This window comes from Aedes albopictus, chromosome 2 (assembly GCF_035046485.1).
Source record: "Aedes albopictus strain Foshan chromosome 2, AalbF5, whole genome shotgun sequence".
Classification (NCBI taxonomy): Eukaryota; Metazoa; Arthropoda; class Insecta; order Diptera; family Culicidae; genus Aedes; species Aedes albopictus.
In genome coordinates, this window is record NC_085137.1 from 268,096,036 (window position 1) to 268,109,372 (window position 13,337).

Sequence of the window (13,337 nt, forward strand, 5' to 3'; positions counted from 1 at the left end):
TAAACGTCAAAATTAGTGTTGTTAGTAGTGTTAAAAGTTATAAAAAGTGGTTAGTAGTGTTAAAACGAAATCTAAATGTAAAAATGCTTTAAAGTCTATTGTCTTAGTCTAGGGTAGTTGCACCGAGTATAGTGCAACAAACATATACAAGCACAGAACAAATTAAAATCAAGCAGGAAAAAGGTAAATACTTGCACAAATAGTGTTTATTAGTAAAAACAAGCTAAAACAGACTCCCTAATACGACTAAAATGCGGTTTTAAGATAAAAGTGAGAACACGTTGTGGAAGACTAATGGCCGTGGTAGGTCCACAAAGGGCCTTTTTCTTTTATATTATTTGCCAGCTTTGTGGAAGGACGCCATCTTTATTCCTCCAATAAGCCACAAAGGAGTATCGGTGATCCTTTCATTCACCAAGGAAGCCATCTTGTCGCTGATTGGCATACCAAGGATCCTCGGAGACTGAGCGTCGGACGTCGATTGATCGCTGGACGTACTCCGGCAAATCCGTGGACCATATAACGACTGACAAGTTACACCATCGGTCGGGTTTGAGAAAGGTCACGAGGACTAGGACCCACTGACGTCATCTGTTGTCCCGGTGGTCACCAGGCGTTGCCCGCCGTCCCGGATTTCCACTCGATCAGCTCCATCGCTCTGACAGCTCGTCAGTCACCACCACGATCCCAAGCCACAATCCGACAGCCCGCAGTGTACCAACCAGAGTCAAAAACCGCAAGTAGTAGACATAGAAAGTGACGTCACAATAGCATTAGATAATAAGCCATGGCCAATTCACAACCAAACAATTGTAAATATTTGTAATATAAGATGTGCACGTAATTTCTGGTTGTTGTGTAAGTTCATTCAGAAAGTTGAAACATTCACTATTAGTTTTGTTTGTGTATCGTTCGGACTCGAAGGGAGTCTTCATACCTCTCTCTCTTTGCGTTTCGTCCAAAATTGCATTGGCAGTGTGGCCTTTGAGTTATGTTTCCCTTAATGAGTTGCCATTGATTGCCACCAAACTACAGCATATCTGTGGATATGCTCTAATGCGAGTTCCCGCTGGAAGTGGAGAGTTGAGTTTTGGTGAGTGTTGTTTACCGGTTTCCCCTCATTCCGACCCTGGAGATCCCCCTTTTCCACTGAGCATAGTCGAGGGGGCTACAAATTGGCGCCCAACATAAAATCTAGAATAACAAATTTGGTGAATCGGTTACAAATATCTCTTCGTTCCCGTGAGAGGAAGGAAGAAAACAGTTTAGACTGTTTTCAGAGCGTTGCGTTCTCTGAACGGCAAATAATTAGGTTCATTTTTATAATTTGCATGTTTCTTTTTTGATAATATTCCATCGGGACACCCCCGGTGTGATCATTGTTCATTTAGTTTGTTTTGGTGCATGTTTACTTTTGTTGTTGGGATAGTATTATAACTTTTTTATGTTTTTAGGTGCTTTGTTGGAATTTTCGTGGAAGCAGAAGCTGTTCAGGAGGTAAAGAGTGAGCCCTAGAATCACAGTGGCTTATTTTAAACCGTCCTGGAGTCCGATTAGTCACAATCGCGACTGAGAAGGGTGAGTACAGGTGGAGATAAGAGTGAGTCTGGAGAGGGCACAGACGTTGATCTGGCCGTGATTCGAGCACTCTTTACTACCTGAACACTGCTGCAACACGAAAAATCCCAAGCCATGGATTCTGAAATCCAAATGAAATATAAGACGCTACTGGTTCATCATTTAGAGAAGGAGGAAGTTGAGTTTGAGCTAGATGTACGAGCCGTTGCATTTGAGAAGACTGAATCTGTAGGAGTTTTAAGGAGGCGTTTGAGGGAAGCATTGAAGGACAAAGGTGAACAGGTAAAAGTTGATTTTTCGAAGTGCCAAAATCGCACGGTCGATGACGAGATTAAAGTGATCGACCACAACGTAGAAGAAATAAGGGATTTTCTAGAGAAGAAAAAGAGTTTCGAGGGTGTTAAGGACTCCTTGAGAACTCGCCTAGTGCATTACTCCGTACGATGCTCTGCCATTCAGGAGACGGCGGAGGAGGATGCGGATTTAGAGGATTTAGACAAGCTTTCGAGTACGATTCGTCAACTGTACAATACGTACTTCACGCTATTCACACCTGTTGAATCCATTCGTAAAGAAATTATGCTTCAGATTTCGAATTCATTAACACAGCTGCAGCTGGCCCAGCCAAGCACATCTGGTATGGTGAGGCAGGTTCAAAGTAGGTCTCAAGAAACTCAGACGGAAGACGATTTAGGTTCACAGGAAGATGTTAGGTCAAAGCAGTCCAACCTCAGAGGTGCATTGGGTAGACGACAACTTAAGTCAAATTTGGAGCCAACTAAGGAACTCTCTCCAACCTCTTGCTTCCCAGCAATGCTTCAACAGCCTTCGGGGTCAGGAATGAATTCCCGTAGATCGCTAGAAGAAACAGTTTTGAATCGGATCGATTTGTCAGGGAAGATTCGAAATCCCACAGGCTTACGAAACTCTTCGGAGATAGACACGGATTCTTCCTCGTCGCCATCTCCTCCAAGCAGACGGAAGTCCAGGCAGCGAAGGTCCTACACAAAGCGAAGTAGACCGGTATCGGACTGGAATTTACGTTACGATGGGAGAGATGGGGGACAGGGTCTGATGCGTTTTATCAAAGAAGTGGAGTTCTATGCCAAATCGGAGGACGTTTCCGAAAAGGAGCTTTTCCGTTCCGCAATCCACTTGTTTGCGGGCGCAGCCAAAATTTGGTTTATGGCAGGAGTTGAAAATGGGGAATTCTCTACATGGAAGGACTTAGTCACGGAAATGAAAAGGGAGTTCCTGAGCCCCGATCACGACCATGTCAGTGAGTTCAGGGCTATTGAGAGGAAACAGAGACCAAAAGAGAAATTCCAGGATTTCTTCTTTGATATGCAGAAGCTTTTTAACTCACTTACCAAGCCGATTTCCGAGCGGAAGAAGTTCGAGATAGTCTTCCGAAATCTCAGAGCGGACTACAAAGGCTATGTAGTTGCGGCTAATATAGATAACCTGGCAGATTTGAAACCTTTTGGTCGAAAACTGGATGCCACGTTCTGGTACAAGTACGAAAACCGTAATCAGGAAGAGAACTCTTCGAAAAGCCGGAATCAGGTTAGTGAGCTGAAGTCGAACTCCAAACCGAAGCCGACTGGATCGGTGAATCGACCCGACAAAACTCGTTCGGAACAGAAACTGAATAAAACAGAGGATGAGAAAATTACGCAAAAGCCCATACGTCAGGATCAACCGGGTGAACAAAGTCAAGCGCAGAACAGTAACGTGGTAGACAAAGGGTTGCAGGCGATTCTGGAGAAATACACTCCTCCGAAGCCTGGTGTTTGTTATAACTGCCGGCTTTCTGGTCACCACCAAGCGGATTGTGACCGCCCTAAACATAAATTTTGTTACAGGTGTGGTTTCTTCAATTTTGACACGAAGGACTGCCCGTTCTGTGCAAAAAACGCTTAAATTCCCGCCTGAAGGGGCAGGCGGAGGTAGAAAGCACTCCTAAGTCCCCTGTTTCTCCAGATTGTAACATTTGCTCACTCGGTGAAAGACAAGTAGAAGAGGATGAATATAGACACTGCTCCAGTGTAGAGATCAGTGAGCATTTTCTCAAAGTTGCAAATGACGATAGACCATTCGTGAGAGTAAACATTTTGAATGTGCCCTTAATCGGCTTGCTCGATAGTGGAGCGAACCGAAGCATACTTGGTTCAGGTAGTTCGTCTCTCCTCAAAGCCTGTAGGCTTCGTTTACAGCCAGCAAACATTGACATTAGATCCCACCAGAACTACGTGGATTTTTTCGCAATTTTTCCACTCAATTTGTCCATTTTTCAACACATATTGTGCCTATGAACTTCAGGCATTACGTATGTCTATTGATATTAGTACCGCGAGCGGTCAAAAATTGGACGTTTCGGGATGTGTGGAGTTGCCCGTGACGTTTAAGGGTGTAACAAAGTTCTTGTCAGCACTCGTGATCCCGTCCGTTAAACGAAAATTGATCCTTGGATCGGACTTCTGGCAATCATTCGGGATAGTGCCAACTGTGGCGGCCGATGATGTGCCCATATCGGTAGATGAACTGCAGGATCACGAGGTAGAGACGATACTATCAGATGAACAGTTGAAGAAACTAGAGGAGGTCAAATTGTTGTTCAAACCAGCGGTAGATGGTCAACTCGACACTACGTCGATGATCAGTCATCGCATAGAGCTATCGGATGAAACTAAGAAGCTCCCTCCGGTTCGAATCAATCCGTTCCCAACCTCCCCTAGTCGGCAAGAAAAGATTAACAAGGAACTTGACAACATGCTACAGTGTGGCATTATCGAACGGTCATACAGTGACTGGGCACTCCGTCTTGTACCCGTTGACAAGCCGGATGGATCGGTCCGGCTGTGCCTGGATGCCAGGAAGCTCAATGAGCGAACTGTTCGGGACTCCTACCCTCTCCCACACGCAGATAGGATCCTGAGTCGTCTAGGGCCAAGTCGATACATTTCGACAATAGACTTGTCAAAAGCTTTCTTACAGGTGCCGTTACATCCACGGTCCCGTAAATTTACCGCGTTTTCAGTGTTAGGGAGAGGGTTGTTCCAGTTCACTCGGATGCCCTTCGGTCTGGCGAACAGCCCGGCTACCCTGTCCAGATTGATGGACCGTGTATTGGGCGGGAGTGAACTGGAACCAAACGTATTCGTTTACCTCGATGACATCATCGTGGTAAGCAATACGTTTGAGGAGCACATGGACAGGCTCAGAGAACTAGCACGTAGGCTCAGTACCGCGAATTTGTCCATAAACCTGGAGAAATCAAAGTTCTGTGTACCCGAAGTTCCTTATTTGGGGTACATTCTGAGTCGAACCGGGCTTCGTCCGAATCCAGAACGAGTCGAAGCCATCGTCAATTTTGAGAGGCCCAAATCACTCCGTGCACTGAGGAGATTTCTGGGCATGTGCAACTACTACAGGCGTTTTATCGCTACATTTAGCGAAATTGTACGCCCGCTGACCGATCTCCTAAAGGGTCAACCAAAAACAATAAAATGGAACGATGACGCCGAGGAAGCATTCGTCAAGATTAAGGAGCTGCTCATCAGCGCTCCGATTTTGACCAACCCAGATTTTTCCAGGCCCTTTAGCATCCACTGCGATGCGAGCGATTTAGCAATCGCGGGAGTTTTGACTCAATTGTATGACGACATTGAAAAACCCGTTGCCTACTTCTCGCAGAAACTAGGGACAACCCAACAACGCTATGCGGCAACGGAAAAAGAAGCTCTAGCCGTTCTGAAGTCGTTAGAGAAATTCCGTTGCTACATCGAAGGTTCGAAGTTCACAGTAATTACTGATGCCTCCGCACTAACGTATATTCTCCGAAGCAGCTGGAAGACTTCATCCAGGCTGAGTAGGTGGAGCCTAGAACTCCAAAAGCATGATATGGAGGTGAAACACCGCAAAGGTGTGGACAATATTGTGCCTGACGCTCTGTCCAGAGCTGTGGAAGAAGTCAGTGCCTCGTCCGATAAGTCCGACTGGTATGGTTACATGGTGAAACAGGTTCAAGCGGAACCTGAGAATTTCAAAGATTTTAGGGTAGAAAACGGCATATTGAAGAAATTTGTCTCGAGTCCAGAAAGCATTGATTATCGTTTTGAGTGGAAGGTGTGCGTACCGACCGCTTTACGCGAGAAAGTACTGTACGAGGAGCACGATGAGGCATTGCATTTAGGACATGAGAAAACTCTTGCGAGAGTCCGCAAGAAGTTCTACTGGCCACAAATGGCCAAAGAAATTAAAACCTACGTTCAAAAGTGTCGAATCTGTCAGGAAAGCAAACCCAGCAATAGGTCGCAGCACCCTGTAATGGGTCAGCAGCGAGTTACGACGAAACCCTTCCAGATAATCGCCGTTGATTTCATTCAGTCGCTTCCAAGAAGCAAATCAGGGAATTGTCATCTTTTCGTAGTGATGGATCTCTTTTCGAAATTCTGCTTGCTGTTTCCTATAAGAAAGATATCGACCTCCCAGGTGAACAGGATTTTGGAAGACAGCTGGTTCCGTCGATATGCCGTACCGGAATGTCTTATATCGGACAATGCTTCGACCTTCTTATCGAAGGAATTCAAAGCTCTCCTAGAGAAATTTAGAATACAGCACTGGACTAACTCGAGACACCATTGTCAAGCCAACCCAGTCGAAAGACTCAATAGGACCATTAATGCGTGCATTCGCACCTACGTCCGAACAGATCAGACCCTGTGGGACAGCAGGATTTCCGAGGTAGAACACGTCCTAAATACGACCCCACATTGCTCAACAGGTTTTTCACCCTATAAAGTCATTTTTGGTCACGAAGCAGTAGAAAGAGGTGACGAACATAAAGTAGACCGAGATGCGGAAGAAATTTCGGAGGAAAAGAGATTAGAAAACAAATTAATCATTGATAAATCTATTCACGACCTAGTAGTCAGGAATTTACACAAAATTTATAATAAAAATTCACACTATTACAACCTGCGCCGAAAAACACCTGCGCCGGTGTACAAAATCGGGGATAAAGTCCTGAAAAGGAACTTCAAACAATCCTCCGCCGTTGATAAGTTCAACGCAAAACTGGCTCCTTGTTACAGCCCGTGTATAATCCGAGCCCGGGTGGGCACAAGCTCCTACGACCTCGTCGATGAGGCAGGGAAGTCGCTCGGCATCTTCTCCGCAGCCGATTTGAAACCGTGTACCTAGAAAGAAAAATTAGAAAACAGTTAGAGTGCTCGAAACAAAAATTACAAGTTTGGTCAACACTGAATTGACGTGAAATAAAACAGAATACTTAGCCTGATAGGTGAATCGATCATTTTCTCGGGACTGCAGACCGGGAAAATACTGGACAAGGATAAAAGGAAAAGATGAATGAAATGAGGCGTGCGTACGTGTAGGTGCAGGTGGTTTAATCAGCAGCAGTCAGAAAAGGATAGCAATACTTACCGATGGTTTAAAACATCTTGTTTCTCGGAATTTGGTCCAGGATGATCTCCCACACAAATGCGAAATGGCAACAAAACTGACAAATGAACCTCAGCTGGAGAATCGTCTTAATTTGAGCTCAAAAGTGATCAATTTTCCGCGAATCGACTTGTTTTGAGTTGATTGTTGTTTACGATGCGAAATGGATAATTACTGACAGCTGGAAAGGTAACTCACTTATGCTAGCCTCGATCACAAGTAGAGTAAACGTCCTTGTTTTAGTCGCGCTAGTTAATAGCCGACGCGTAAAAGAAACTAAGAAGAAAAACAAATTGTGCATGCAAATCTTCTATGCCGTTTTGTAAATGAATCGAGAGAATAGATATTTCGGGTACTAATTTCTGAGGCGAAAATAAATTCCTTTATTTCGCAGTCGGTCGGAGGGGTATTGTAACCGATGGTTCCAGAATTTGCCTTGTGACTCCATCACAAATAAACAAAAATTATTAACCCCAGGATACAACCCTGGGCTATGCTCACTATGCTCACAGAGAGAATTAAAAAACTCTCCCACTCACACAATCCCAACCCTTTCCAACGGTACCACTCACCAGCCAGCAGTCTTTGAACAGCGGTTTGAGCGCCGGCAAAAGATCTCAGCCGAAGCAGCAATCCAGAGGCATGGCCAGGGGGCGGTGGTACTCAAGAGAGCGATAAATGTCTAAATACGAGCAATTCGGATTTGCTCGTATTCATAAGGGAATTTTCAGGTCGATCTCGGCATGCTAGCACTCGCCAGTTCAATTTCGCTACGAACGTACAGCGAGCAGTAAGTGCGCGCCGGATTAACGTTCGAAAAGGTTCGCTGAAATAGTGATTTTTTGCTAATAGTGATTTTTTCAATAATTTGATTGTCTTATTCTAGATACTATTACAGCAGTAAACTAAACGTCAAAATTAGTGTTGTTAGTAGTGTTAAAAGTTATAAAAAGTGGTTAGTAGTGTTAAAACGAAATCTAAATGTAAAAATGCTTTAAAGTCTATTGTCTTAGTCTAGGGTAGTTGCACCGAGTATAGTGCAACAAACATATACAAGCACAGAACAAATTAAAATCAAGCAGGAAAAAGGTAAATACTTGCACAAATAGTGTTTATTAGTAAAAACAAGCTAAAACAGACTCCCTAATACGACTAAAATGCGGTTTTAAGATAAAAGTGAGAACACGTTGTGGAAGACTAATGGCCGTGGTAGGTCCACAAAGGGCCTTTTTCTTTTATATTATTTGCCAGCTTTGTGGAAGGACGCCATCTTTATTCCTCCAATAAGCCACAAAGGAGTATCGGTGATCCTTTCATTCACCAAGGAAGCCATCTTGTCGCTGATTGGCATACCAAGGATCCTCGGAGACTGAGCGTCGGACGTCGATTGATCGCTGGACGTACTCCGGCAAATCCGTGGACCATATAACGACTGACAAGTTACACCATCGGTCGGGTTTGAGAAAGGTCACGAGGACTAGGACCCACTGACGTCATCTGTTGTCCCGGTGGTCACCAGGCGTTGCCCGCCGTCCCGGATTTCCACTCGATCAGCTCCATCGCTCTGACAGCTCGTCAGTCACCACCACGATCCCAAGCCACAATCCGACAGCCCGCAGTGTACCAACCAGAGTCAAAAACCGCAAGTAGTAGACATAGAAAGTGACGTCACAATAGCATTAGATAATAAGCCATGGCCAATTCACAACCAAACAATTGTAAATATTTGTAATATAAGATGTGCACGTAATTTCTGGTTGTTGTGTAAGTTCATTCAGAAAGTTGAAACATTCACTATTAGTTTTGTTTGTGTATCGTTCGGACTCGAAGGGAGTCTTCATACCTCTCTCTCTTTGCGTTTCGTCCAAAATTGCATTGGCAGTGTGGCCTTTGAGTTATGTTTCCCTTAATGAGTTGCCATTGATTGCCACCAAACTACAGCATATCTGTGGATATGCTCTAATGCGAGTTCCCGCTGGAAGTGGAGAGTTGAGTTTTGGTGAGTGTTGTTTACCGGTTTCCCCTCATTCCGACCCTGGAGATCCCCCTTTTCCACTGAGCATAGTCGAGGGGGCTACAATCCCCGCAACCCAACGAATGAATCATCATTCAGTCATGTGATCAATCGTCAAATCGATCGAATGATTTTCCAAACAATAACGATGGAGTTTTGTTTATCTTTCGTATGACAGTAGTTTTGAAACAAGCTGCAAATATTTCTTGCTAATCCCATTACGAATATCATTCAATTGTTGGTTCGCCTTTCATTTTGCTGTTTGCGCGCTCTTTGTACCCGCAAAAATATGGTGACGGTTGAAGTATTTTTTTACTTCGTACACTGAAAAAAATTGACACGCCTGAGTAATGTGTTTTACATATAGATTTGCGCAAATTGTAAAAACCCATGAATGTCACGTGTGAAACATATTGAATCATCAACATCATTTTTGTACAGATCTATCAACAATCCACACTATTCTCATGTGTACCTTACACGGAATTCGAATGTAATACTTATGCATTTGATTTGAAGTGCCAATTCAATTTCATGTTGTGGGGCATATGGACTTCATGTTTTGCTCCCCATATAATCGTCCAGGCAAAAATTGCAATAAGAAGTGCCCTTATTTCACGCGAGCTCGAAGTTTGCCATAACGATTTTAGTTTTGAATTTCAAATGATGTGTAAAAGTTAAATTACTTTTACACATCGTTTGTTATTCAAAACTATATCGTTATGGCAAAAACGAACTCGCGCAAAATATGAGCACTATATAGGCGAATGCAATAATATGTATTAATTGAAACTCGGAGACTGTGTTATAACAATTTATTGTAGCTCTATTATACAATTTAAACATTACTTACTTGGATACTTCGTTCAATCTACGTCGGACAGAGCATCCTTCTCCACTTAGTCCCGACCGCCAAATGCTTTCAGTATCGCCGGACGATTAAATGTACTTACATCCGAGCCAAGACTTTTCTATAACCACAATCTCATGCGCGGCCTACATCGGAGTCACCGGGCTCTTTCTGGTTCCTTACTGGATAAGTATTATTCTCGGATGTTGTTCTTCCAACATCCTTGCGACGTGACCAGTCTGGTAACAGAGGCTGACATATCAGTCGTTTACGGATGCCGTAGATTCTCAAAATTGCAGCTGCAAGTCGTTTTTTCACATTGCCGATAACCAACATCGCAATACTAGACCCTCCGATTTTATGATTATGCCTGCAAAAATAGGATTATGTGAAATCAAATTAACGGCATTGGTTCAATATAATTGTTAATACTATTTAATTTTGTAGGATTGTTTTGTACTTACCGTAAAATTGAGATTAAGCTGCTCCTTAGTAAAGTTCTCCACCAGTTGGTTGGCCATGACGAAAAACCCAAGGAAAAACCGTTGAAGTTAAACCGTCACGATGCCCCCACAGACCGTTATTATAAAATAAAAATGTCCATCAAAACTAAGCTTAGGGATCGATTCCTGGTGTCATTCTGCACCTCTGGACAAATTTTTAAAATAATCCCTAGGAGGAATCTCAAGAAATCTCGATTTGATGTTTTATACTGAGAAATTTTAAAGAAATCCATGTTCAGATTGGACAATATTGCTTAAATACCTACAAAAATTTCCCAAAGTGTTCAAAGTTGTTTCAAACCAGTATAAATTTATTAACGTTACCGTCAAACGGAGTTACTTGCAACAGCGGTGTAACTTGCAACACGATGACATACACTAAATGTGAAGTATTTTCTAATAATAATGAAAACTTGCATGCTCTACTATTTCGATTATCGATATTATGTGTACCAAAGATCGTTTTAGTGGAAAACCCAGTTTGGATTCTTTGTTGGTTGTGTAGCTACACTGTTAAAACAGTTTGTACATTTTATGCCAAAAAAACAAGTATGAAAATCGTGCTTTGGCGCTCTCCTATGCTAAGTGCGGTAAGTCTGATGACCTCGCTTGCACTTAGGGTACCTAATAGAAAGCTTAGCTAAACGATAAAAGTTTGATAAACTTATCGACCAAGTACTGTAAAAAATCATTATCATATTCGACAACCACTACGGGGTAACTTGCAACAGTTGAAATTGATAAAAATTTCGATTATTTACTTTCATTTAACGATATTTTTGACAGAAATAAGCGAAATGGAGCATTTAATAACTACGCAACGCGCTTGTTTTCAAATTTCTACTCAATTTTAAGTTTTTTAACATAATTAAGGACTGCCACATTTTGAAATTGTGTTTCCTTGTTGAAAATTTAATATTATTTATGGACGCTATTAGACAATCACCAACATGAATTCTGAACTGTAATTGGAGTAAATTATTCCAGCTGAATATCCAAATTACTCGGTTTTATTATTACAAAGTTGAATGTGTGTTTAAATCATGTTATTTGGCTGAAGTAGACAAACACTACTTCAAACTAAAAGTTGCCTAAATATGATTCACTCTATCTTTTCAAGGAATCACGAGCTAGTGGTGAGTCAAGAAATCCATTTTTATTTACTTGAAACCTGTTGCAAATTGATATACTCTCGCTTGTAATAACTACCAACCTTTTCATGAAAAAATATATTTCAATTGGTTAGTTTGCATTCTTTCCAACGTATTTTGCATGTACTACATCAAAAAGTCATAATACGACCAAGAACTAGAATGTTAGTACAGTTTAATAGTAGCTAACTAAGCTTCATGTCATGTGTTGCAAGATACCCCACAGATGGGGTAACTTGCAACAAGCATGTATTTCGCACCTCCTGGTTAGGTGACAACTTATGTTGGTAATTCGAGTGCTGCATAGTATTCTACTCGTGGTAATTAGTGTACACGATGCTTTACAGTTTGTTTCAAAAGTTTAGATTTTCAATGGTATTGCTTCAAAGTCAAAAAGTGTTGCAAGTTACCCTATTTGACGGTACTTCAATTATACATATTTACTACTTACCCAACTCAGCTAACTGATTAAACTGACTTAAGTATGTTATGCTAAGCCATGCATCGGTTTTCACGTAAGCATTTAAAATTTGTTTTTTCCCCAATGTTTTATGAACATATTTTACATCCCAGTATTATACATTAAAATTTTTCCCAATTCTACAGCAAGTTTACAATTTGCAATCCAATTTTCATAGCGATATCAGCGTTCACTGTGGAGTTATGGCAATAAATGTGAGAAAGTGTTGAAACGTTTTTTTTATGATTTTCTCTGATTTTCTGAGTCGATTAAGTGCGTTGTGGTGTGCCTCTGTGCTCCGTTGAGATAAAACCAATCAAAATACAGTCGGGTCTTCTATTAGACGCTGCCGCCCACTTTACGCCCACTGCGTTACCCAGGCTGTCCTCTAACCAATTTAGTTCATTTTTTTTGTATATGATGGAGTATATAGTAAGCACTAATCGCACTAAAAAAATCAGCTGAATTGGATGTAAGACAATTGAGAAACTGCGGTGGGCATAAAGTGGGTGGCAGTATTTAACAGGCGTCTCTACTGTATATAATCATTCACGAATGGTATCCTAGTTTGTAAGGAAATATCATTAGGAAGATGTTTTTCTACTTCGTCATGAATCCACAACAACGTATTAAATATGTAATTACTAATTATACGTCGTAGTTTCCTGTTCTTCCAAAATTGGTGTACTATTAGATCTTTATTTAACACATATTTCTCAGTGATTTTCTAGTGTTCATATGCAAGAATATGTAGCACTTTTCATTCAAAAAAATGTTCACAATTCTAGGCAATATCAAAGAAATTAAATTCGAAGATAACCGTACACATCGTATTTGCAACTCCGTGATTGACCAGAGCAAACGAAGTTGCACAGAGTACCAATGAATGTTAGGCTTGGGACTAGCTAATCATTCTTAATGTACACAATTCGAGAGTTCAACATTTGAAAGTCAATAACGGCGCTGGCCACGTCCTTACGGTCATCGGATCGATTATGTGTCAATACTCGCCTCATATAGGAGCGATGCATTTACAGCAAGGAACAATACAATACTAAACACTGAGCGCCCCTGTTCAAAAAGCTTAGCAATATCGAAAAAAAGAACAATTTTGTTTATGACTATTGTGGCTGAAAGCGTTATTCATTTCAAGAAAACTGAGAAATGATTCTGATTTTGAAGATCGTATATCGTATATACCACAACGCACTTAATCAACTCAGTAGAAAATTGTAGGAAAAAATATGTTTCAACACTGTTTCACATTTATTGCCATAACTCCACAGAGAACGCTAATACCGCTATGAAAATTGGA

At 41.7% G+C, this 13,337-nt stretch overlaps 1 protein-coding gene across 10 annotated transcripts in view; it reads left to right on the forward strand.

The window, feature by feature from the left end:
* The window catches only part of LOC109416672 (transmembrane and coiled-coil domains protein 2), a 510,917-nt gene that overhangs the window by 413,712 nt on the left and 83,868 nt on the right, over positions 1–13,337 (forward strand). For 6 of the 10 annotated variants that reach the window (XM_029877001.2, XM_029877000.2, XM_029876998.2 and 3 more), the window contains one exon: positions 308–844. The exons of the other annotated variants lie outside the window; for them this stretch is intronic. In XM_029877001.2, coding sequence (XP_029732861.1) covers positions 308–467 — 160 coding nt within the window. In that variant the 3' untranslated portion in view covers positions 468–844. Of the gene's footprint in view, positions 1–307; positions 845–13,337 lie in introns of those variants that run through there. 10 annotated transcript variants of the gene reach the window in all.